Below are 24,248 nucleotides of genomic sequence, written 5' to 3'. Positions count from 1 at the left end.
CAGTGATGCCGCCAGCCTGCAGACCAGACTCTGGGCAGCATTGGCTTAGATTACACAGGAGGGGAATCTTAGACTGCACATGGGCGCTGAGAAAGAGCTGGGAGGGAATGCACCAAAACACTCATGGAAGTTAGTGCTGCCTCAAGTACTTTACTTTCTTCTTTGGGGTTTTCTATATGTCCCAGATTTTTTTAAAAAATATATATATTTTTACTGATTTCAGAGAGGAAGGGAGAGGGAGGGAGAGGTAGAAACAATGAGGAGAGAGAATCATTGATCGGCTGCTTCTTGCACGTCCCCTATTGGGAATTGAGCCAGCAACCCAGGTATACGCCCTTGATTGGAATTGAACCTGGGACCCTTCAGTCTGTAAGCTGACGCTCTATCCACTGAGCCAAGCCAGCTAGGGCTGTCCCAGATTTTATTCATATGTGTACACACACTCACTCATAACCTCCTCTAAATGTAGAAATTGTGTGTGTATACATAATTTATCTTATACACATATATAATTTTTTAAAGAGTATGTTTGATGTTCTTTGGCAGCCATATCACTGGAAACTTGTAATAAGTTTATGGACAACATAACCCACAGATCTTTTTTCTCATACCAGCTGTGAAGTCAGTTGATGAACTATGTGATTCTTTGGACTCAAGTACTGACTTTAGATTTATTATGAAGCCACGTGATGATGTACAGGTGCATGGGATTCAAATCAACATCAACTGTAATGTTCATCAGTTCCGCAGGCGCTCTGAAAGGTGACTTACTAACGTGAGAGAAGGCAGTGGTGTCGGTTTAAGTTTGTCTGTCTTATCCTTTCCACTTTGAGGAGATCTCCAGAATGATGGACTTGGAATTCTCAGTCTTACTTTCTTTCTTTTTTAATTGATATTTTTTAGGGAGAGAGGAAGGGAGAGGGATAGAGAGATAGGAACATCGATGAGAGAGAAACATCATTGATCAGCTGCCTCCTGCATAGCTCCTACTGGGGATCAAGCCTGAACCCTTGGCTTGTGCCCTGACCGGGAATCGAACTGCTGACCCCTTGGTTCTCGGGTTGATGCTCAACCACTGAGCCACGCTGGCCAGGCTTACTTTCTTCTTGGCATCTGCTGACATTTCAGTCTTTCTCCAGCAGTGGCTCTATCTTTTCTTTATTCGTATAGTTTGATCCTCAGTTGATGTCCCTGTCATCACTGTTGGCTTTTTCATTAAGACAACCATTCTGAGCCTTGGCCTTTTCTACAGTCTATTTTGTCCTTGTTCATATGCTTATTTGGGTGGATTCTACTGGACTGTCTGCTTAGCCAGCCCTCTTTCGGGAGCTGTTCACCCCCAGTGCAGGTTATGGTGGGGTGGTCAGGCTGGCATGATATCATCCCCTGGCCACAGCAGATTGGTCTGGGAGGAAACACATGGATCAATTAGTTCCTTCACAGGAATTTCAATTTGGGGAAAATAGAGAGCCTCCTCCTTCAAACTGGCTGAACGGGTAACACACACTCGGTGACGTTTGGCGAGCCTGTTTCCATCACGTGGTCTGGGAAGGAGAGCACGCCTGTGCACAGCGGAGAGCGGAGATGAAGGTGGGGTCCGGTGAAAGAAGGCCCCGGGCCGCCAGCTGCTGTGGTCCCCACATCCCCCTGAGGCTGGAGTCCCATGACACACCCGGGATCCTTCCAATAAACTGTCATTGTTGCTTAAGCTGGGTAGGCTTCTTAACTCCAGAGAGAACCTTAGTGAACGGTGACACTGTGATTTATAATAAGAAATATATACGTAGTCTTCATCACAGTTCCAGGCAGCGCTCCTAAAACCCTTGGCAGAGGTTCTCAACCTGTGGGTCGCGACCCCTTTGGCGGTCAAACGACCCTTTCACAGGGGTCACGTAAGACCATCCTGCATATCAGATATTTACATTATGATTCATAACAGGAGCAACATTACAGTTATGAAGTAGCAACGAAAATAATTTTATGGTTGGGTCACAACATGAGGAACTGTATTTAAAGGGCCAGAAGGCTGAGAACCACTGCTTAGAGTTTCCTAAGTGATGAGAGCCCATAAAGGTGTCTTCTGTGATGTTCACGAGGTGACTTTTGGAAAGTACCTAAGGATGGGGAGTGGTTGCCAGGGGAACCAACCTTGTGATTAGAGAGTTAGAACTTTCAGTCCTACCTCCTGACCTCTGGGGAGGGGAGAGGGTCTGGAGGTTGAATCGATTGCCAATAACCAATGATTTAATCAATCGTGCCTTTGTAAGAAACCTCCAGAGAAACCCAAAAGGATGGGGTTTGGAGAGTTTGGGGAGAGTCACACACTCAGAGGGCATGGAAGCTGTGCACCCCTCCCCCCACCTTGCCCTGTGCACCCGTAACTCCCCGCTGGCGGAGTGGGGCAGCTGCGCAGGAATCTCTGGGGGAGGGAACCTTTGCATGGAAAGGATGGGCTATGAAGGGGCAGGTCGTGAATACGAAAAGGGGATGGACGGGACATCTGCGCCAGACAAGGGTAATCTAGGAAATGATGTGAGTTCCAGAATCACAAAAGGACAATAACCACAAAGTGGCAAAATGGCTTAGGCCAGTGGCTCTCAACCTTGGCTGCACATTAGAATCACCTGGGAATCTTTTTACAATCCTGATTTCTGGGCCCCATCCTCCGGAAATCCTGTTTCTTTGTTACTAATGTTGTGGCCCCACCCCATAACAAAGAAACAGAATTTCCGGAGGATGAGGCCCAGAAATCAGGATTTTAAAAAGATCCCCAGGTGACTCTAATGTGCAGCCAAGGTTGCGAACCACTGGCTTAGAGGATGGGACTATGAGACAAACTTAAAAAGGGTAATACGCAAATGGCGAGTTTATGGTCACCCACAGAGTAGGGTTCCTCAGAGTATGGAAAATGACATTATAATAGAGTTAGGTAAACGGCAATATTGCACAGTTTACTCAAGTTACTAGCAGGTTGCAAACAGTACATTCGGTGAGATCCAATTCCATACATGACGCTGGGCGATACAGAACACCAGTGCTTCTCAAACTTGAAAATGCACGTGAATCTGCATGTTAAATGAATTCACTTAAAGTCCAGGTTCTGGTGCAGCAGGGCTGGAGTGAGGAGGTGGAAATTCTGCATTTCCAACAGCTCCTGGGAGCTGCTGCGGGTCCTGCGGACCACACTCAGCAGCAAGGATGCAGACCAGTGATGTTTCACGGATGACGACACTGTTTAGTTTAGCTTCCTTCTTCCCTGAATTTATATTTATTTTCTAGTTAACTTGGGACAAATATTAAAATCAATGGACAGGTGTTGTTTCATGTTATGAAAAAAGTATTTTAAAAAGAGAAAAAGGGTGAGCTAAACCAGGATGCCGTGGGAAACAGAAGACGACTGTGAGGAGGAGACAATATGAAATTCAAGCACAGGAGGGAGCGTGCACACTGAGGAAGAGGTGGGGCAGCAAGGGGAGGGCGAGGGGGGCATCCTGACAAGCCTGTAAGAGGATCTGGGTCCAGTGGACCCGGGGCACGAGGATTGCTGGAATCTGGGGTATAAATAGAGACGTTCCACATGGGAACACAACCAAAAGGAGGGCAGTGATGAGACAGGTGCAGACCTGAGCTGCCCAGGTGTAGGTGGCCCTGCCAGGTGCACCCGGGAGTCCCGCTGGGCCCTCACCACCTCAGGAACTAAAGGACTTGAAAGAAGGGCCGGAGCTGCCCTCGCAGTTGAAGCACATTCTCTATGAGGAACAAGGCGTGCAATCCGGACACAATAGAGAGCTAATGGGGAAATTTGGACGGACAGGTCACAGGTTATGCCGGAACCCAGAACACAGTAGAGTTGGACGACTCCCAGGAATGTAGGAGTGAGGGAGTCTCAAGGCCATGGCTTGGCTGGACAAATCTGGGCGCCCATCTCATTGAGCTTGGGCAGAATGTGTGCCCCGGGAATGCATGGAGAACAAGCACTTGTTGTCTACAAAGAATCCAGCCCAACCACAGCCCCCAGAAGGCACTTACCACCTCTGAATGACCGCAGAAGTGGCAGCAGAGAGTGATCAGAGCCCTGTTGTTTGGCACAGAACACTGAGTGACCAGCCAGACTTCACAAGGCGCCATTGATGGGGATGAAGTTCAGGTGTTCCTGATTCCTTAACCAACGCCCAGGGCTGGTCTCTGACCTCAGGGAACGGAGCAGGTGGCAGATACTATTTGTTATCAGCCCCTCTTCGTTGCTTGGCAACACTAAAGCTAATTCAGATATCAAAATCATAAAGTGGTGTTTACACGCCATCACTGAGTAAGCACAGGCGTCACCAACAAAACGTGGCCAGGAGCTAGGCTCCATCCAGATAGCAGTGTGCCCCCTGCTGGACATGAGAGCAACTGGGATAAACAGAAAAAAGTCCCAGATCAGAGAGAAATCCTGGCTACTTCCAAGACCCGCCCCCGCCCCTCCCCGCCAACACACACACACACAAAATGAGGAGACACAGAAACTTACAGAACAGCCCACGGATATAGGGTTTATCATCTCCAGGCACCCATAGTATTTAACAATCCCTGGGGGGGGGGGAGGCGGGCGGCACTAGCTGCCACTTAGGACACCCCTTTCCCTCCACCACTAGAGGGCTTTCCCCATGTCCATTTCCCTCTCTGGGTCACTCTTCCCTTCACTGAGAGGTAGGAAGCATTCTCTGGTAAAAAACGATTTGGAAAGCTGTTTGACCAAAGCGGGTCCGAGTCACTGGCTCATTCTATGAGAGCCTGTCAGGGCCGAGAGGCCCCAGGGGGACGGGGCAGGTGGCTGCTCTCCCCTCCTGCTCCCTGGCTCCCCCCAGAGCTGCTGCAGCTCCACACTCCTCGCCCTCTTGCTCATTCACTCTTTGCCATCTGATGGGACTATATTCCAATACTTTGCTTGCAAATGTGACGCGACTCTGTTGTGATCTCCTCTCTTGCATAAATTATTCTTTATGTTACCTACGCCTCTCTGTTTTTAATACTTCTAATGTCTTAGGACAAGGCCCGCAGGCTTGTGGTGTAGTCACTACTGTGAGCCCCACAACCATCTCTTCTAAAGACTATGCCCGTTAGTGCTAGTGTTGCAGCGTTCGGCGAAACAAGTCTCAGATATCTTACATGTTTTACCTGACGGCTCAGCCTCCGTTTTCCACACTGAAAAGTCCTAGGTCTTCTCTGGTGTATTCTTGGGTGCAAACCACTCCTCTCTCTGATCAGTTTAAGGACACTCTAAGTTCTAGCAAAGTACTGCCTCTGACCAGGGGGCCAGGGAACCCCTGATTTACAGCGTGTTGGTCATGAGTCCCGGAGGCCTGGATGCGGGATTGGGTCTGAGTGGGGGCAGTTTTGTGGGACTGAGCCCTTCACCTGCGAGGTCCGAGTGGTGTCAGAACTGCTCGATGTGAGGAAAACCCACGAGTCCGATGTTAGAAGTGTCGTGAGTAAAAATCCGTTCATCGTAACACGGAACACCATTTGGTGTGTGACGACTTGGTCCATCGTAACGAATGTCTGCACTTAAAGTTGTTTCATGATGCCCTTAGGGACTGCTGAAGACCACAGGGTCATTTACTCCACCACACAGTGGCCGCAGGTTGCTACTTTTTAAAAGAAGATAATCATTAATTCTGTGGGCTCCTCCCTCTCTGTTCAGTATGGCTCTAAATATAGTTGCTTTGGAAGTACTTCTCGTCTCCCTCTTAGGCTGTCTACTGTAACCTCTGCTAGTTTGCAGTCGGGGTAAATCGGATGACCATAGTCACCAGTAATCCTAGATGGATATTTAACCCCAAATCTCTAGAGTCTGGCCTTCAAGTGGCTCCACGCTGAGTACACCAAGAGAGTGTGTACTCAGGACTGAATTTGTTTTATTTTACTTAATGTATTATTCATGTTCAAAAAAAGGTACATAATGAAACTTAATAAAAGAAAGTTTACGAGCAAAGAAAATATCATTGAGGACATAAAATGCAAGGTACACCGTTGGGGAACAGATATGGGACTGTTACACACGTTAGATAAAACCGTGTCTACTTTTGGTCTAAGTAAACTTAGAATATGGACTGTTGGCATGTTTACCTATAGAATGAAGGCAAAGCGACCCTAAAATGAAGCACTGAGTGTTGTTATTCCTATTCCATCCTACACCCCAGAGTATCTTTCATAATTCTGAGGATGATTCAATTTGTCACGTTTCCATATAAGAAAATGTCAGTGAAAGTGATTCTAAATTCATCACAACTGCTTTTTTTGTTTTCAAAGAACTAAATTAGGTGTGACACGCGCCACGCGTGCACACAGCCAGCTACCACCGTCCTACCCTCTGTGCCTCGGGGAGCGCGAACATCAACAAGCAGATGCCCCCAGCCCGTCTCTAGCCGGAGCCCCGGCCATGCCTGTCCTGGAGTCTCTACCCCGCTGTGTTCTTCCCCCCTGCTGTCTGTCCTCCTCACTGCAGCCCGGCTTCATTTTCTTGTCCAAACTGCCTTCCTGCTCTAAGACCTGCTAGTTCCACAACAGAAATGGATCAGTTACTCTCCGGCTGGCCATCCAAACCCCCAACAGCTTGGTCCCCTGTACTCTGCCAACCTCGTCCTCCAATCGCCACCTTCCTCTTTCTCTATCCCAGTGGTTCTCAACCTTGGCTGCACGTTAGAATCACCTGGGAATCTTTTTAAAATCCTGATTTCTGGGCCGCGTCCTCCAGAAATCCTGTTTCTTTGTTACTAATGTTGTGGCCCCACCCCATAACAAAGAAACAGAATTTCCGGAGCATGAGGCCCAGAAATCAGGATTTTAAAAAGATCCCCAGGTGACTCTAATGTGCAGCCAAGGTTGAGAACCACTGCTCTATCCTCAGCCACATCCACTTACACGCTGCCCAGAGAATACCATGGCCCAGGCTGAGACCTTTAAGTTGTTCCTCCTTCTTCCTCCATACCTACCAAAGTCTCCCAACACCTCCAAGCCACCACCTCCCAGACGCAGAGATGCTAATCTCCTTGGGTGTGGCCCCTCCCTGCCTGCCTCACATCTCACACTTAATTCGCTGTAGTCACACTCCCAGCCAGGCTACTGAGGGAGGTGTTTATCTCCCCACCAGCCCTCAGTCCCTGCAGAGCACCTTGCTTCCACACACCTCCCAGCACAGGGGCTGAGGGAACAGCGGATCTGGACTGAGGAGCGGGAAGGGGACAGCCACCCTGCTCGCTGACAACCCCGCCAGGCCCCGCCCACGCGGAACGGCCCCTTCAGCATACTCACGGTTTCCGCAGTTGAGACCACCAAGGCCAAATGGGCAACTGCAAGTCAACAAAGAACAAGAATGAGTCTCAAATCTCAAAAGAAATCATTGCGGCAATTTACTAAGTAATTTCTAAGTAAGGTTTGCAACAAACGCATCAGAATAAGTGAACCGGGAGCCTACCTCATGCAGGTTTCGTTTTCAAGCCTGTATCCGTCTTCACACGCTGAAAGAGAAAAGGACAGTCCGTGAAGGTGGCCACTTCCCTTGGCCCAGACTGGCAGTTCATTAAACACCAGCCAACCTAAAGTCCACAAGAATATTCTAGAACCAGAAGGCCACCAATGGCTTTAGGATTATCTGTTATCTGGGCTAAATAATGTTGTCAGCTCAACTCATAATTTTACCAAGAAAAAAAAATTAACCTCTTTGTGGTTCTCAGTTTCCCATCTATAAATAATAAATAATAATAATAATATCTACCTTATAGTTTCTTGGAGGGGATTAAGTAAAATAAGGTTTAGCACAGTGCTTGACACATAGCAACCACTAAATAAACGTTTTACATTATTCTGCAACAAATGCCATGCTCTCTGGAAGTTCTCTGTGGCCCCCGGGCAGCATCACATATACAGACAAATGCTTCACCTTCGCTAGGTCAGACCTTTAACCCGCTGCTGGCCCCACACCCCCACAAGGTGGTGGTGGCATCCTCTGGCCTGTGGTCCTAGGGGGCACCTGTTTTCATAAAAGACGCTTATCTTATCATCTGTGCAGGGGATATAGAGATGAGCCCTAACCGGCACGGGGCCCAAGAACATAACCTTGAGCCCTCTGGTGGTACGGCTCAGGGCCCACTGCTTCCCTGAAGGGCTGTGTGTGGCCCAGCCATCCCCCTGAGTCAGCAGTTGCTGAATTTATTGGATCACAGAACACTTTCAACACTCCAGTCAGCTAAGCGAATGCCCTGAGCTACAACACAGGTTTGGGTGAAAGCGGACAATAAAAAATGGCCCCCTCGACAAATCTGTTGCTGCAAGGAATGATAAACATTTGATTCATGATTAAGGTCTGGTATACACTGCATACAACAATCGTGGGTGAGCACAGGTACACGGTATAGAGCAGTGATCCCCGGACAGACAGCACACACGCTAACAGTGGGACGTGATACCCACAGCCTGCACGGCTGGGAAAGGGGAGGGGCCCGCCCTGCAGGCTGCGGCCAGAGATCTAGACTCCCCACACCCTCCCTTACGGATTAATGCACAATAATGTTAACTACATAGATGTGCTCAATAGTGTTCTTCCCTCTATTTCTTTCATGTTAGATGTTAAAGGTCCCTAGCATCTACTTGTTGTCACAGACCACAGACGTGACTGGAGTTTTGAGGGGCGGACTGGCAAACACTGAACCACCTCTAATTCTCTCACAGCAGATCCTGAGAGCTGTGGACCCGGACCGCACGGCGTGGACTCCATGGAATCGCTTTTCCTGATCCACATCCTCTTGCACTCAGGGCTCCCTGGTGTGAGCAGCAGCCCAGCAGGCCCGACGGGAGTTACTGTGGGGTGTCATGGACCGCGCTGCCACGATACCGCTCAGTCACCTCCCGAGGAGGACGCCCAGCACTTCTCTAGCCTTCGGAGTCTGGAAAGGCGGGGTGCTCCTCAAGCTGTGCTGTATTTTATGGTCCGCTCCTGTTTTCAGAATCAGGCTTCTCTGCCTCAGTGTCCAGGATGCTCGGAATGCGGATGAGTGGCCTGCCTCTAGCCAACAGGCAGGACCGGATGGTCTGTCTTTCTGCACAGTCACTTTCCTTCCAGTCTCAGTAGAGCAGTCATTTTATTTCTCCTTCAACCTGATTTACCTTTTAAGTGAAATCTCATTTTGCTACATGAATTTTCATTTCGGTGCTTCAGTTCCTTTTGGCAACAAGGTCTAGCATAATCACATCCCATGAAGGAAGGGGGACGGGGCCTCTCCCCTAACCCTGTGACACCTTCGAGCTCTCCACGCCCCGCCTCACGTGGGGTCTTCCCTAAGGAACAAGCCGAGCATGCCTACCTCTGGGCCGTGGGAAGCAGCACGTGTGGCAGTCTTCCTGCTACGGCCGGTCACGGACGGGAAGCTGCCCCTCGAGGCCACGGCTCTGCCCCCAGTGACATCCCCACCCAGCGCGGCACCAAGGCCCGCTGACGTCACACCAGTCAGTTCTACGAAAACACCTCTTCCTGGAAGTGTTTTCCACATCAGATCTACCTCCCAACCCTCATCTGCTGGGTGGGAGCTTCCAGGCCATGACTGTCATCTGGGCACACGTAACGCCCATCTGTTGCCCGGCCTGCGTGCGGGCTGCTGGGCTGGGCTGTTTTCACGTAGCTTCGGAAGTATCCAGACTCCAGACATGATGATGTTTCTTTATTCGAATGGGCTCATTTGGTCATTCATCGAAGACTGAGGCAACCGTGGGCACAGTGCTGTTCTAGGCGCTGCAGCACGCCTCATCGCCACGCCCCTCATCGCTCTGACCCACGGAGCACTGAGGATGAAATGAACGTGGGACTAACTAGCATATATGTCCAATTGGGCTTCCCCGCTGATGTGGAACACAATACAATTCAAGCCTCTGTCCTTTTAAGAAAAATAAGTGGTGGAGTCCTAAACACTCTTTTGTTCTCTTGCAGGAAACTAACTCAAGCCCTGCCAGTCTTGCCCTATCATTTGCTGCCCTATGATCCACTGTTCACTCGGCGGACATCGCTAAACCCCGCAACATGCTGAGCGTGTCCTGGACCCAGGCACCGCCCTCAAGGGACTTGCCATCTGGGGAGAGAAAGAGACCTGCGAACAGGGAGCTGGAATTCATCACGAAGCCTGTATGATGGAAGGAGGCTGCGACAGCTGTCCGAAGGTCACCTAGTTTCATCTTACAGACAGTTAAAGTCTGGTAAAGGCACTGTAAAGGCATGTGAGACACTAAGTGTGTGTGTGCACATGTGTGTGCACTGCTGTGAGAGAATTAGAGATGGTTTAAACAGATGACAGAGAACAACGCAGCTATGCTTCTGTACAAAGATGAACCGCAGAGATTTAGAAAACACACCCGCACCTCTATCTCCCATTTATACAGGGGGCTGACCCCTGATTTGTGGTGTCCATAGGGGACTCACTCTCAACACCTCTGTGCTGCAGCACCAGTGGCCAGAAGATGTCACTGCTGACCCATCAGAGCCCAGCAGACAGGGCTGTGACCAAGGAGATCCCTCATGTACTCATCAAAGGCCTGAGGGCTACAGACGAAAATCTAACTGCAGAAACGAGGCTGCAGAGGCCCTCGCAGCAAGCCCACAAGCTAACCTCGGGTTCCTTAGGCTGCTTCTTGGGTCATCTCTGGATAAACCCAGATCGCCGGGGCCTGTGTCATTGCATTTGAAAACCTCTGACAGCTATGCCATCACTAATGCTCGTCTGCAGGCGACGCAAATAGGAAACTGCTGACTCGGAAGCAGAGGGGAAGTGGCTCGGGCCAGCCAGGGGCAGAAGTGGCCACCAGACGCTCCAGAGACGCAGCATACGGGGCCGGCACTCTAGATGCCTGCACCTCTGCCCACTTCCCTCTTCCTCCCGACAGCCACGCTGCCCAGCGGATGGATTTTAGCAGAGGTCACCTTCCCGCAAGGCTCAGTGTCTAAGAAGGGAGAGGAACACTCGGCATTAACCCAGATAAGACAGAATTAGGAAGTGACATCTCTTTGTATGAGGGCGCAGCCTGAGTGCTGAGGAACACAGTGAAGCTGCCCATCACGGAGCACTGCCCTCTTCTCAGCGCCCACCGCAGGGCCTGCGTGCAGAGCGGGGGACGTCCATGAACCCAAGCCACCGGATCTGATGCTCAGGCGAGCGCGCTGCCCTCAAATGTATTTTTATCCTCTCCTGACAGAATGAGTCCTCCAGCGGGCGGTCCTGACAGCTGTAAGTGGCATGCCGCTTTTCGCAAATATGCGATTTGACTCTGATTCCAGGACACCTATCACCAGCCAGTGTTGGCTGCTGCAGTCCTTCAGAGTCAGGGTACTCCGCACTCTGGGCCTGGGCTCCACCCTACACTCACTGAGCAGCCTCTGATCTCAAACTACACGAACTTAAGCCTCAGCTAAAAGGTTTGCGGAATTAGCTTTCTGTCCTTAAATACTTTATGAAACCTTTAAAAACTAAGGCTCATTGTTCAACAACAACCACCTGGGTAAAATACAGGAGCAATGTGGATGGCTTCCACAGGACCACCGTATGGATATGTTGCCCTCTTTAATTCTTAGACGATCAATGAAGTGTCACTACACCCATGTCACAGAAGAGGAAACAGGTCCAGCAAAGTGGAGGCCAAGGTGGGCTCTGACCCACTTGGGCCACAGCTGCTGCTAAAAGGTACAGCCTGACTCCACGCTTGTATCCCCATTTTAAAAGGTTAGCAGACAATAGGGTAAAGCTTTGGGAATTAAAACAATAATTTTTCTAAGTTCCTTAAAGTGGAAAGAAAAAAGAAAAGGCGTTGCCGGCCACAGGCATTCCATTCTCTTTACTTTCCCTTTGAATCCAGGGGCCAGGCCAGCGCAGGGTCAGAGATAATGCTGCTATTCCAAGGAGGTAATGTATTCCAGCCGGCTGCGCGCCAAACAACAAGGGCTGGTTACCCCCAGCCGAGAGCAGGCCACCGAGCTGGCAGAGAAAAGCAAGGCGCACAGAGCCCAAGAAGAGAGGCGCAGGCACCTCGGCAGGAGTGGTCCATCTTGTTGAACTGGAAGTAGCCCGACTTGCACTGGCACAGCGCCACCCCGTCCAGGTCCGTGCAGACGGAGGTCTCCTTGTCACATTCCGGGGTCTTCCGCTTGCACAAGCTGCCCGCTGGAATGGAAAACAAGACAGTGAAACCACACAAAGCCTCCTCCACCTCAGACCTTAAGACGCAGGAACTTCCTACGTCCTACGTCCAGAGGCTCCGAGGACAGGTTCCCAGAAAGCCTGCCGGTGCACGCTCCTTGCCCAGGTCCCTTCTGCCTTCTGCCCCTCCTCCCCCGTGTCGGCCCCAGGCCTCTTTACTGAGCGTTCACACAGCACGCGGAGATGGAGAAGCCCAGAGGAAACGGAGCCGGCCCCAGCTCCGGGTCACTGCACGGATGGCCCTCGAAGGTGTGGGATCTTCTCGAGTAAAGACTGTGGGGGGAGATCACAGACACCCAGGAGCCGAGACCATGCTCCACGGAGAAGGCTGAGGGGCAGACCTGCCTCGAGCTGAAGGCGCCTCAGCCTGTGTCTGTGCAGCCTGGGAGGCTCACCTGACAACAGATGGTCCGAGGGGCAGTGGAAGATGACCTGGGCTCTGCGGGCTGTAGTTTTATCGTGTCCCCTGCCTGCTTCCCCACTACATGACTATGTCTCCCGGTTTATTCATCTCTGGGTCTCCAGCACCTCAGAGACTGGCCCCCACACAGTGCCCGATACACATGCAGAAGGTGCCGTCGGACCTCCAGTCACCGCATCACCATGAGAGACAGGCAGGCCGCGAAGGCGTGCATCTTTCAGGCTTCCTATCTCCTTCGCTTGAAGGCCCTGTTTCTTCCATGTGTACCCAGCTGGTTGTGTCCAACCCTGGTGTGTGGGCCATGTTCATTTCATGGATGACAGAGCACCATTTTCATTATCAAAAAGCTTCAGGTTGGGCATGTGGCTTCTCTGGGATTGTACACATTGGACCCTCTCTGGGACTGTACACATTGGGCCCTCTCTGGGATTGTACACATTGGACCCTCTGGGATTGTACACATTGGACCCTCTGGGACTGTACACATTGGACCCTCTGGGATTGTACACATTGGACCCTCTGGGATTGTACACATTGGACTCTCTGGGACTGTACACATTGGGCCCTCTGGGATTGCACACATTGGGCCCTCTGGGATTGCACACATTGGACCCTCTCTGGGACTGTACACATTGGACCCTCTGGGACTGTACACATTGGACCCTCTCTGGGACTGTACACATTGGGCCCTCTCTGGGACTGTACACATTGGGCCCTCTCTGGGATTGTACACATTGGGCCCTCTCTGGGACTGTACACATTGGACCCTCTGGGACTGTACACATTGGGCCCTCTCTGGGATTGTACACATTGGGCCCTCTCTGGGATTGTACACATTGGGCCCTCTCTGGGACTGTACACATTGGACCCTCTGGGACTGTACACATTGGGCCCTCTCTGGGACTGTACACATTGGGCCCTCTCTGGGACTGTACACATTGGGCCCTCTCTGGGATTGCACACATTGGGCCCTCTCTGGGACTGTACACATTGGACCCTCTCTGGGATTGTACACATTGGGCCCTCTCTGGGATTGTACACATTGGGCCCTCTCTGGGACTGTACACATTGGGCCCTCTCTGGGACTGTACACATTGGGCCCTCTCTGGGACTGTACACATTGGGCCCTCTCTGGGATTGTACACATTGGGCCCTCTCTGGGATTGTACACATTGGGCCCTCTCTGGGATTGTACACATTGGGCCCTCTCTGGGACTGTACACATTGGACCCTCTGGGACTGTACACATTGGGCCCTCTCTGGGACTGTACACATTGGACCCTCTGGGACTGTACACATTGGGCCCTCTCTGGGACTGTACACATTGGGCCCTCTCTGGGATTGCACACATTGGGCCCTCTCTGGGACTGTACACATTGGACCCTCTCTGGGATTGTACACATTGGGCCCTCTCTGGGATTGTACACATTGGGCCCTCTCTGGGACTGTACACATTGGGCCCTCTCTGGGACTGTACACATTGGGCCCTCTCTGGGATTGTACACATTGGGCCCTCTCTGGGACTGTACACATTGGGCCCTCTCTGGGACTGTACACATTGGGCCCTCTCTGGGACTGTACACATTGGGCCCTCTCTGGGATTGCACACATTGGGCCCTCTCTGGGATTGTACACATTGGGCCCTCTCTGGGATTGCACACATTGGGCCCTCTCTGGGATTGCACACATTGGGCCCTCTCTGGGACTGTACACATTGGGCCCTCTGGGACTGTACACATTGGGCCCTCTCTGGGATTGTACACATTGGGCCCTCTCTGGGACTGTACACATTGGGCCCTCTCTGGGACTGTACACATTGGGCCCTCTCTGGGATTGTACACATTGGGCCCTCTCTGGGATTGCACACATTGGGCCCTCTCTGGGATTGTACACATTGGGCCCTCTCTGGGATTGCACACATTGGGCCCTCTCTGGGACTGTACACATTGGGCCCTCTCTGGGACTGTACACATTGGACCCTCTCTGGGATTGCACACATTGGGCCCTCTCTGGGATTGTACACATTGGGCCCTCTCTGGGACTGTACACATTGGGCCCTCTCTGGGACTGTACACATTGGGCCCTCTCTGGGACTGTACACATTGGGCCCTCTCTGGGACTGTACACATTGGGCCCTCTCTGGGACTGTACACATTGGGCCCTCTGGGACTGTACACATTGGGCCCTCTCTGGGACTGTACACATTGGGCCCTCTCTGGGACTGTACACATTGGGCCCTCTCTGGGACTGTACACATTGGGCCCTCTCTGGGACTGTACACATTGGGCCCTCTCTGGGACTGTACACATTGGACCCTCTCTGGGATTGCACACATTGGGCCCTCTCTGGGATTGTACACATTGGGCCCTCTCTGGGACTGTACACATTGGGCCCTCTCTGGGACTGTACACATTGGGCCCTCTCTGGGACTGTACACATTGGACCCTCTCTGGGATTGCACACATTGGGCCCTCTCTGGGATTGTACACATTGGGCCCTCTCTGGGATTGTACACATTGGACCCTCTCTGGGATTGTACACATTGGGCCCTCTCTGGGATTGCACACATTGGGCCCTCTCTGGGACTGTACACATTGGGCCCTCTGGGACTGTACACATTGGACTCTCTGGGACTGTACACATTGGGCCCTCTCTGGGATTGCACACATTGGGCCCTCTCTGGGACTGTACACATTGGGCCCTCTGGGACTGTACACATTGGACCCTCTCTGGGATTGTACACATTGGGCCCTCTCTGGGACTGTACACATTGGGCCCTCTCTGGGACTGTACACATTGGGCCCTCTCTGGGATTGCACACATTGGGCCCTCTCTGGGACTGTACACATTGGGCCCTCTCTGGGATTGTACACATTGGGCCCTCTCTGGGATTGTACACATTGGGCCCTCTCTGGGATTGTACACATTGGACCCTCTGGGACTGTACACATTGGGCCCTCTCTGGGACTGTACACATTGGACCCTCTGGGACTGTACACATTGGGCCCTCTCTGGGACTGTACACATTGGGCCCTCTCTGGGACTGTACACATTGGGCCCTCTCTGGGATTGCACACATTGGGCCCTCTCTGGGACTGTACACATTGGGCCCTCTGGGACTGTACACATTGGACCCTCTCTGGGATTGTACACATTGGGCCCTCTCTGGGACTGTACACATTGGGCCCTCTCTGGGACTGTACACATTGGGCCCTCTCTGGGATTGCACACATTGGGCCCTCTCTGGGACTGTACACATTGGGCCCTCTCTGGGACTGTACACATTGGGCCCTCTCTGGGATTGCACACATTGGGCCCTCTCTGGGATTGTACACATTGGGCCCTCTCTGGGACTGTACACATTGGGCCCTCTCTGGGATTGTACACATTGGGCCCTCTCTGGGATTGTACACATTGGGCCCTCTGGGACTGTACACATTGGACCCTCTGGGACTGTACACATTGGGCCCTCTGGGACTGTACACATTGGGCCCTCTCTGGGACTGTACACATTGGGCCCTCTCTGGGATTGCACACATTGGGCCCTCTCTGGGATTGTACACATTGGGCCCTCTCTGGGACTGTACACATTGGGCCCTCTCTGGGATTGTACACATTGGACCCTCTCTGGGATTGCACACATTGGGCCCTCTGGGATTGTACACATTGGGCCCTCTGGGATTGCACACATTGGGCCCTCTGGGACTGTACACATTGGGCCCTCTCTGGGATTGTACACATTGGGCCCTCTGGGACTGTACACATTGGGCCCTCTCTGGGACTGTACACATTGGGCCCTCTCTGGGACTGTACACATTGGGCCCTCTCTGGGACTGTACACATTGGGCCCTCTCTGGGACTGTACACATTGGGCCCTCTCTGGGACTGTACACATTGGGCCCTCTCTGGGATTGTACACATTGGGCCCTCTCTGGGATTGTACACATTGGGCCCTCTCTGGGACTGTACACATTGGGCCCTCTCTGGGATTGCACACATTGGGCCCTCTCTGGGATTGTACACATTGGGCCCTCTCTGGGATTGTACACATTGGGCCCTCTGGGACTGTACACATTGGGCCCTCTCTGGGATTGTACACATTGGGCCCTCTCTGGGACTGTACACATTGGGCCCTCTCTGGGATTGTACACATTGGGCCCTCTCTGGGATTGTACACATTGGGCCCTCTCTGGGATTGTACACATTGGGCCCTCTCTGGGATTGTACACATTGGGCCCTCTCTGGGACTGTACACATTGGGCCCTCTCTGGGATTGTACACATTGGGCCCTCTGGGACTGTACACATTGGGCCCTCTCTGGGACTGTACACATTGGGCCCTCTCTGGGATTGCACACATTGGGCCCTCTCTGGGATTGTACACATTGGGCCCTCTCTGGGACTGTACACATTGGGCCCTCTCTGGGATTGTACACATTGGGCCCTCTGGGATTGTACACATTGGGCCCTCTCTGGGACTGTACACATTGGGCCCTCTCTGGGACTGTACACATTGGGCCCTCTCTGGGATTGCACACATTGGGCCCTCTCTGGGATTGTACACATTGGGCCCTCTGGGATTGCACACATTGGGCCCTCTCTGGGATTGCACACATTGGGCCCTCTCTGGGATTGTACACATTGGGCCCTCTCTGGGATTGCACACATTGGGCCCTCTCTGGGATTGTACACATTGGGCCCTCTCTGGGACTGTACACATTGGGCCCTCTCTGGGATTGTACACATTGGGCCCTCTGGGACTGTACACATTGGGCCCTCTCTGGGACTGTACACATTGGGCCCTCTCTGGGATTGCACACATTGGGCCCTCTCTGGGATTGCACACATTGGGCCCTCTCTGGGATTGTACACATTGGGCCCTCTCTGGGATTGTACACATTGGGCCCTCTCTGGGATTGTACACATTGGGCCCTCTCTGGGACTGTACACATTGGGCCCTCTCTGGGATTGTACACATTGGGCCCTCTGGGATTGTACACATTGGGCCCTCTCTGGGACTGTACACATTGGGCCCTCTCTGGGACTGTACACATTGGGCCCTCTCTGGGATTGCACACATTGGGCCCTCTCTGGGATTGTACACATTGGGCCCTCTGGGATTGCACACATTGGGCCCTCTCTGGGATTGCACACATTGGGCCCTCTCTGGGATTGTACACATTGGGCCCTCTCTGGGATTGCACACATTGGACCCTCTGGGATTGTACACATTGGACCCTCTCTGGGATTGCACACATTGGGCCCTCTCTGGGATTGCACACATTGGGCCCTCTCTGGGATTGCACACATTGGGCCCTCTCTGGGATTGTACACATTGGGCCCTCTGGGATTGCACACATTGGGCCCTCTCTGGGATTGTACACATTGGGCCCTCTCTGGGACTGTACACATTGGGCCCTCTCTGGGACTGTACACATTGGGCCCTCTCTGGGATTGCACACATTGGGCCCTCTCTGGGACTGTACACATTGGGCCCTCTCTGGGATTGCACACATTGGGCCCTCTCTGGGATTGTACACATTGGGCCCTCTGGGATTGCACACATTGGGCCCTCTCTGGGATTGTACACATTGGGCCCTCTCTGGGACTGTACACATTGGGCCCTCTCTGGGATTGCACACATTGGGCCCTCTCTGGGACTGTACACATTGGGCCCTCTCTGGGATTGCACACATTGGGCCCTCTCTGGGATTGTACACATTGGGCCCTCTGGGATTGCACACATTGGGCCCTCTCTGGGATTGTACACATTGGGCCCTCTCTGGGACTGTACACATTGGGCCCTCTCTGGGACTGTACACATTGGACCCTCTCTGGGATTGTACACATTGGGCCCTCTCTGGGACTGTACACATTGGGCCCTCTCTGGGACTGTACACATTGGGCCCTCTCTGGGATTGTACACATTGGGCCCTCTCTGGGACTGTACACATTGGGCCCTCTGGGATTGCACACATTGGGCCCTCTCTGGGATTGTACACATTGGGCCCTCTGGGACTGTACACATTGGGCCCTCTGGGACTGTACACATTGGGCCCTCTGGGATTGTACACATTGGACCCTCTCTGGGATTGTACACATTGGACCCTCTGGGACTGTACACATTGGACCCTCTCTGGGATTGTACACATTGGACCCTCTCTGGGATTGTACACATTGGGCCCTCTCTGGGATTGCACACATTGGGCCCTCTCTGGGACTGTACACATTGGGCCCTCTCTGGGATTGCACACATTGGACCCTCTGGGATTGTACACATTGGACCCTCTCTGGGATTGTACACATTGGGCCCTCTCTGGGATTGTACACATTGGACCCTCTGGGATTGTACACATTGGACCCTCTCTGGGATTGTACACATTGGACCCTCTCTGGGATTGCACACATTGGGCCCTCTCTGGGACTGTACACATTGGGCCCTCTGGGATTGCACACATTGGGCCCTCTCTGGGATTGCACACATTGGACCCTCTCTGGGATTGCACACATTGGGCCCTCTCTGGGATTGTACACATTGGGCCCTCTGGGATTGCACACATTGGGCCCTCTCTGGGATTGTACACATTGGGCCCTCTGGGACTGTACACATTGGGCCCTCTCTGGGCTTGTACACATTGGGCCCTCTCTGGGATTGCACACATTGGGCCCTCTCTGGGATTGTACACATTGGACCCTCTCTGGGACTGTACACATTGGGCCCTCTCTGGGATTGCACACATTGGGCCCTCTCTGGGATTGTACACATTGGACCCTCTCTGGGACTGTACACATTGGGCCCTCTCTGGGATTGTACACATTGGGCCCTCTGGGACTGTACACATTGGGCCCTCTCTGGGATTGCACACATTGGGCCCTCTCTGGGATTGTACACATTGGGCCCTCTCTGGGACTGTACACATTGGACCCTCTGGGATTGCACACATTGGGCCCTCTCTGGGATTGCACACATTGGGCCCTCTCTGGGATTGTACACATTGGACCCTCTCTGGGACTGTACACATTGGACCCTCTGGGATTGTACACATTGGACCCTCTCTGGGATTGTACACATTGGACCCTCTGGGACTGTACACATTGGACCCTCTCTGGGATTGTACACATTGGACCCTCTCTGGGATTGTACACATTGGGCCCTCTCTGGGATTGCACACATTGGGCCCTCTCTGGGACTGTACACATTGGGCCCTCTCTGGGACTGTACACATTGGACCCTCTCTGGGATTGCACACATTGGGCCCTCTCTGGGATTGCACACATTGGGCCCTCTCTGGGATTGTACACATTGGACCCTCTCTGGGACTGTACACATTGGACCCTCTGGGATTGTACACATTGGACCCTCTCTGGGATTGCACACATTGGGCCCTCTCTGGGATTGCACACATTGGGCCCTCTCTGGGATTGTACACATTGGACCCTCTCTGGGACTGTACACATTGGACCCTCTGGGATTGTACACATTGGACCCTCTCTGGGATTGTACACATTGGACCCTCTGGGACTGTACACATTGGACCCTCTCTGGGATTGTACACATTGGACCCTCTCTGGGATTGTACACATTGGGCCCTCTCTGGGATTGCACACATTGGGCCCTCTCTGGGACTGTACACATTGGGCCCTCTCTGGGATTGCACACATTGGACCCTCTGGGATTGTACACATTGGACCCTCTCTGGGATTGTACACATTGGACCCTCTCTGGGATTGTACACATTGGGCCCTCTCTCGGATTGTACACATTGGACCCTCTGGGATTGTACACATTGGACCCTCTCTGGGATTGTACACATTGGACCCTCTCTGGGATTACACACATTGGGCCCTCTCTGGGATTGTACACTTTGGACCCTCTGGGACTGTACACATTGGACCCTCTCTGGGACTGTACACATTGGACCCTCTCTGGGACTGTACACATTGGACCCTCTCTCGGACTGTACACATTGGACCCTCTGGGACTGTACACATTGGACCCTCTCTGGGACTGTACACATTGGGCCCTCTGGGACTGTACACATTGGACCCTCTGGGACTGTACACATTGGACCCTCTGGGACTGTACACATTGGACCCTCTCTGGGACTGTACACAGCAGACACAATGAGGGTACATTCTACTACTTAACACAAGTCCCTCCCAAAAACGACACATGTAATTGGGGTACACAGACAATAGAACAAAACTATGAAACCAACAGGAGAGTAAGCAGTTAACTTAGACCCGTGTACAGGGCAAAGCAAGCCTGTCATGTGCTGCTGCTGTTGGCAGACAAGAGCAAGTCCAGATGCGGGGAGAGCCACAGAAGGGCAATGTGTACATTGTGCTGTGAGGATGGTCTCCCCTCTCCCACCTTAAGGAAGACACCAGCCTATTCAGAAACCAGTTCTTAACACAGCACGGCAAAACTGTCCCTGCCTAGGCCAGTCTGATGACAGGAGCTGATGTCCACACAGTGTGGGGGTGGGGGAGTCGGATGGCGGTCCCAGCATTAGCCTCCTTTTCTGAGTCCTGAGAGCTTGGGGCCTGGTGGATGGCCTGGTCACAGGGAGGTAAGTTTAGGACACAACTTCGGTTCTCAACACCAAGTTTCCTGTCTTTATCAGTGGAGGCTGACGTGCTAAATCAGAACCCTGTTTGTGTGTGTGATAGAATTTCCTTTGTTTATTGTGAAAAGCCTGTATTTAAGGGAGAAAAATAAAAAATGAAAAATCTCACCAAGCCAACACTGCAAAGCTGGCAGCAGAGAGGTCCTAACCCCCCGGCAATCACTCATCTCTACTTTCTGAAGGTGCTGCCAGCCCTCAAGCCTTAATCTGAAGGAATACCTCCAGGGCCAGGCAGCCTGGCCAGCTCCAGCCTTGTCCAGCGGCCAGCCTGAGTGCCTGGCCTGATTAGATATTCTCTGGAAGCCCGTCATGTTTTCCTTTCATCCTGCCCCTTAATCCAGTGTCCTGGCTAACTACTCGCCCGGCACGGAGGCAGATTCCTGGGAAGCTGGCCCTGCCCATGCAATGGAGGAGCTGCTATCCTCAAAATTCTCAAAGAACAGAATTTTTCTACCGTAAATCCATCAAACGGAACCACGCAGAATCCCATTTTCATTGGAAGCCTGGCGATGTAATTGTTCGACATCCCCAGTTCCCATGGTCCTTCCTGGGCATGACATCCGCCGGACAGACAATGGGAACTTATGTAGGTCTAAGGCTGAGACCCTGCCAGGGGGATTTCCAAGGATTCTAAACCTCTGGAGACACGAGAGCTGCAGGGTTCCGAAAGGAGAGGAAGTAGGTATTTTGTGAACTGAAGGGTCAAAGCCCGCCTTTCCCATGGCCGCGTCCTGAGTAGTCGGTGCTGCCCAGATGTTGGAAACACCCAGATGGCAGAGCCTGAGAGCTCCCTCCCGTCACGCCCGCCTCCCCAGCACTCAGAAAAGAGGGCGATAGACCACGCTGGGTGTGTTGGCAAAACCTGGAGAAGCCCTGGGATTAAGAACAGAGATGTGAGCCCGCATTGAGCCAAGATGCCTGGCTGTCTCTGTTTTCACAAGCTCTGGAAGGAGAGACGAAGTATGGGGACCAGCACATGTGGGGATGTGGGAGTATGTGGGATATTTCTGTATCTTATTCTCAATTTTGCAGTGAACCTAACACTGCTCTAAAAAAATTAAAGTCCTAAAAAAATAAAAAAGAAGAATGGGACCCCAATAAGGAAACAGGTGCTTTCCCATGATCCACACACATCCACGCTGGAAGAATGGGAGTCAGAGAGGGGGCAGGACTGCTCTGAACAGGACCTCACGAAGCCAAGGATTTGCCCACTTGATTTGCAAGGCATGCAATGCATTTACTGGGGACAAAACATAACCTCACACCACGCTGACCACCTAGGATGCACTCGGTAAGTGCTGACGGAATTGAAAGGTCCCCTTCCTACTCGCCATGGAGGCCAAATGGGGACCCTGAATCACAAAAACAAACAGAGCAAAACCAAAGAGCTCTCGACTCAGAGTTTAGAGCAGTCAGTCCACTGGGACTTGAAGTTTTAAGCTAACTCCCCAGTGATGCTGAATGACAGCAACTGCCACCTACAACTTAGGTCCAGCATCAGGGCCCAGGTGGGAGGCCCACCCAGACGCCACCTCCTAACTGTGCGTGCAGGGAATGAGCTTGGCCGAGCCGCTTTGATCACTTAGGAGACGGCAGCAGGGACAAGCCTCTTCGCGAGGCAGCCCTTTGATTCCAGCCGTTTTCCCATCCCAGAGGCAACACCTCCCTCTAAGACCCAAATGTGAACTTGTCTCTAATCCCTCATTTCATCTGCTTTCCCCTAGATGCACCGCAGCAACTTTTGACAAAACAGATAAAGCCAGAACAAGAATGGGGAGATTATCCTGACTGACACTGGGCAGCTGGCAACCGTCGTCTGGTCTTGTGTCTGTGCACTGGTAGTCTGCAAACCAACACACATGGCAGGTCATACTGCCCGGCTACTGTTACTTAATGGTATATCACCATGACGGTTTGGGGTATTGACAAGCAGGTACATTCTGTGTGAACGTCTGCCTCCCCAGAGAGAGTAGGAGTTTTTCAAGAGAAAGAAGAGTGGTTTCTGCTTCATTACATCAGCTCCTGTGTAGGAGTAGAAGGGGCAGCAGGCCAAGGACCAGCTGACTTCAAGACTGTGCATGTGTGCCCTAGCTGGTTTGGCTCAATGGATAGAGCGTCAGCCTTCGGACTGAAGGGTCCCAGGTTCGATTCCAGTCAAGGGCACATGCCTGGGTTGTGGGCTTGATCTCCAGTAGGGGGCATGCAGGAGGCAACCAATCAATGATACTCTCTCATCATTGATGTTTCTATCTCTCTCTCCCTCTCCCTTCCTCTCTGAAATCAATAAAAATAATTAAAAAAAAAAAGACTGTGCATGTGCACGCCTGCATGTACAAAGCTTCACAGACACGAAGGTCCTTCACTTAACACCTGCTTCAAAGATAGCTTGGCTCTGTGATGAGCTTTCTTGAACTTGAGCCCCAATTGCCTTCCATTTCTATCCCAGATGTGTGCCTAACCGTATGGGGCAGGGGGTCATCCCAGAGGGCCGTTCTCTCACCTCTAAAGATGCGCCTCTGAGATCCCAAGAGCTGGCAGACCTCAGCAGAGGACCTGCAGGAGTTGGCACACCTCTGCATCCCGTCGGCCAGGTCAAACAGCGTCACGTTGGAGGCCAGGGAGAAGGTGGTCTGCAGCGACAGGACCACGGCGCTGGACTCTCTACGGGCAAAGCGTGTAGGCTTTTAATTGCTCTAAAATGACACGTGGGCCCCATGGCTTTTGAAAAATGAGCCGTTATCTCCATTGTCCGGCGAGGGAATGGGGCGGCATGAAGGTCCAGTGACTTTGGCCCTGGGTCACCCTGTGGCTTGGTCAAAACAGGGCCCAGGTTTATTGCTGCCACCCATGGGCGAATATCCTCCCCTTTCTATAGACTGGTTCACAGGCGAATGCACTTACCCTGAAGCACGAACTGTGGATCGGGTATAACCAGGTAACATTGAAAAACACATATTCAGCTGAAAGGAAGAACAGGTTT

At 52.2% G+C, this 24,248-nt stretch overlaps 1 protein-coding gene across 3 annotated transcripts in view; it reads right to left on the bottom strand.

The window, feature by feature from the left end:
- Positions 1–24,248, bottom strand: part of HEG1 (heart development protein with EGF like domains 1) — a 99,940-nt gene that overhangs the window by 17,441 nt on the left and 58,251 nt on the right. For all 3 annotated transcript variants that reach the window (XM_059687602.1, XM_059687603.1, XM_059687604.1), the window contains 5 exons: positions 24,170–24,228; positions 23,769–23,929; positions 12,048–12,182; positions 7,460–7,502; positions 7,297–7,334 (listed from right to left, as the gene is read on the bottom strand). In XM_059687602.1, coding sequence (XP_059543585.1) covers positions 7,297–7,334; positions 7,460–7,502; positions 12,048–12,182; positions 23,769–23,929; positions 24,170–24,228 — 436 coding nt within the window. The remainder of the gene's footprint in view (positions 1–7,296; positions 7,335–7,459; positions 7,503–12,047; positions 12,183–23,768; positions 23,930–24,169; positions 24,229–24,248) is intronic.

The sequence above is a fragment of the Myotis daubentonii genome, chromosome 3 (assembly GCF_963259705.1).
Source record: "Myotis daubentonii chromosome 3, mMyoDau2.1, whole genome shotgun sequence".
Lineage (NCBI taxonomy): Eukaryota > Metazoa > Chordata > Mammalia > Chiroptera > Vespertilionidae > Myotis > Myotis daubentonii.
This window is presented reverse-complemented; position numbering and strand designations above follow the sequence as displayed.